General features: G+C 56.6%; 1 protein-coding gene across 1 annotated transcript; it reads right to left on the bottom strand.

The window, feature by feature from the left end:
- Positions 1–49: 49 nt before the first annotated feature.
- On the bottom strand, positions 50–2,068 carry PHACADRAFT_33919 (uncharacterized protein; the record flags this gene model as incomplete). The annotated part of the gene is given in 8 exon segments (XM_007403030.1): positions 50–336; positions 448–483; positions 536–994; positions 1,048–1,186; positions 1,241–1,380; positions 1,400–1,572; positions 1,630–1,855; positions 1,913–2,068. Coding segments are annotated over 8 exon segments (1,616 nt in total), but the record flags the coding sequence as incomplete, so codon positions are not given.
- Positions 2,069–2,571: the final 503 nt, after the last annotated feature.

Genomic DNA, 2,571 nt, shown 5'->3' on the forward strand with positions numbered 1-2,571 from the left:
GAACGGCTGACAGCCGTCGCTCAACCTGCGTCCAACGCTCAGAACTTACACGGGACCGTCGCGAAAGCTCGGAACAGGGACGTACGTCAGGGAGAATGCGTCCTGCCGCCCGTTGATGACCTTGGGTACGTCCGGGTCGAGCCAGTCAAAGTCGGCCGGAAACTGTGTGTTGTTCTCGGGGAAGAACCAGTTGAGGGGGTTGTACAGCAGGTTCACGCCCGGGTCGATGCTCGGGTTACCTAGGATCTGCTTGACGATCTGCTGTGCGAGCGGACCGGCGCGTGCGGTCGTGTTCAGCCCCGCTTGCGGGACGCTCGTGGGCTTGGGACCGACGATCTACCAGGAAATTAGGTAGAGAGTATGAAGGTGAGGTGAGAACCAACGATGCGGTGGAGCCACTAGCGGAATGTCAGCGTCTGCGTAGAGAGGAGAAGGACGCAAGCGTACGTGGGCAACACAGATGAAGCCGCCACCGTTGTTCGACTGTAGCAGACGGTCACTACGGGAAGCCCCAGACATTGCGCACCGCACACACCACATCGACGATCAGCTGCGTCGCACCCATATTCTTCAGGTTCACCAGGCCCGTCAGCAGCGTCTGCTCAAAGTCATCGATAGTACCCGTGTCCTCAAAGCTGCCCAGCGCGAGGACACCGGTCCTGCCGTCCTTCAGAAGGAAGAACTCCGTGACACCGCTGCTGCCTGGGACGTTCCCGGCGGGCGTGAGCGCGGGCGGGAGTGAGACGTCCTGGAGCGGCGTAGAGTCGAGCATGACGCTGCGCGCCTGCTTACGCGAAAAGGACGCGGCCGCTGGTGGGCTTTGACGGAACTTCTCCACGGGACGAAGCATCGAATCGCGTTTGCGCAGGGGGTTTGAGGGGTTGTTCAAGTTCACGCCGTTCGTGCCGTTGACAGCAACACAATTATTCTGCCGAAATGTGGTGGAGTCGGTCCATGGCACTGCGGTTGTTCCGATGCGGGAGCGGTAAGGGAGCTACAAAGACTCTGAGTACTGCCAGAAGGCAAGATTGCCACGCTTCGACTTACTGTGAAGGTCTCTGGCATCGTGTGATTGACCCGAAGGACCGTCAGTGTCGCCGAATCGTTTAACGGAAGTGACAGCTGGGCAAATTGGCCCATGATGTAGCTCCACCCTGCGTCTACGCGATTATAACTCGCGAAGAAGCTGTGTAGCTCAGGCTGTTAGCATCGGTCAGAATGCCAGGACGCTGCGACACACCCATTTTGACGCGTACCAAACGGTTGGAAGCTGCCAGCAGTCTGTGCGTTCGCGTCGACCGCAACAAATGGATCCTGACCGTTGATTGCGAGGACCTCGGCGCCAGAGAGCTGGTATTGTTGTGAGTAACGGATCTCAGCCTGGAAAGTCAGTACATACTGTCTCTAGTTGGCCCTTGAGTGCGCCGGGCAGCGCATTCTGCCAGACGTCAAGTTCGTCCGCGAACTCTACAGAAGCCACAGCAAAGGCTTCTGGGGCAATGTGGACACTCTGGGACTCGTCTGGGTCGGTCAGCAGGACCAACGGGAGAGGCAAGAAGGTCAAGAATAGCGCTAATTACCCAGGCCCGGATTAGAACGACTTCAATGCCATAGTGGCGAATGACATACAGTCATAGCAGTCGTTAATATAGACGCAATGACCATCGTTCAGCCTTTTCAGGGTCTGTGACATGTCGATATGCAGGTCAAAATCGGAAGGATACTCCTGTTGGCTGATACGAGCGAGGTCTGCTAATAGGTTTTCGTGGACATCTGCGCTGAACGGCGGCGGTGCCAGGATTTCATAATTCACAGATGTGTGAAATGCCAATGTCTTATTGACAACATCGACGATCTAGAAGCTGAAAATCAACTACTGCGAAGCTTAAAGAAATGTAGACACTGAACTTACGTTGGCCTTGATTTCCGGGTCGACTTTGAACGAGGCGAAGCAAGTCCTGACATCCTGGGGAGATGTCCATTTTTGGCCGGCTATGGTGGCGCAAGGGTCGACAGCCCTCGCGACTGTGGCCAACAGGGTCAAGATCGTGACCACGCGCGGCAACATGTCCGGGCTCAGATGTGGCGGTTCTATGGAGAGGCGAGAGTGCATTCAGGACCGCTCTATATACCTCACCTTTCGACTACGTTTATCAAACGAAGTTGGTAGTATCCGTCTTGTCGGCCAGGGCCATCATCGCGCGCGAAGGATGTGCACGCGTGCACATGGGAGAAAATCCTTGACTTCGTGTTCTCCCTCGCGCTAAATCTCGTATACACCAAGCGATAGTGACACGCGACGCGTCAAGGCAATGTGCGTAGCAGCCTACGTCGGTCTCCTCTCGGATCTGACGTCCTTGATATGGGCGCGGATTCCCTGGAGGGACGGCGTTGGGTTGCGGTTGTGGGAGGCAGGATGCTTTTCAGCCTGGGTCATCTGTTATCCTATCGGTAGTTCTCTATAGGACGGGTACGGACTGGTAATGCCGGCAGGTCCGCGGTCACCACCCAAATGCCCTAGGCCGTGCAGCTGCACCAGCGCGTCGTCCGAGTCAAGCTCCTGCCGCGTTA

This window comes from Phanerochaete carnosa, assembly GCF_000300595.1.
Source record: "Phanerochaete carnosa HHB-10118-sp unplaced genomic scaffold PHACAscaffold_682, whole genome shotgun sequence".
Classification (NCBI taxonomy): domain Eukaryota; kingdom Fungi; phylum Basidiomycota; class Agaricomycetes; order Polyporales; family Phanerochaetaceae; genus Phanerochaete; species Phanerochaete carnosa.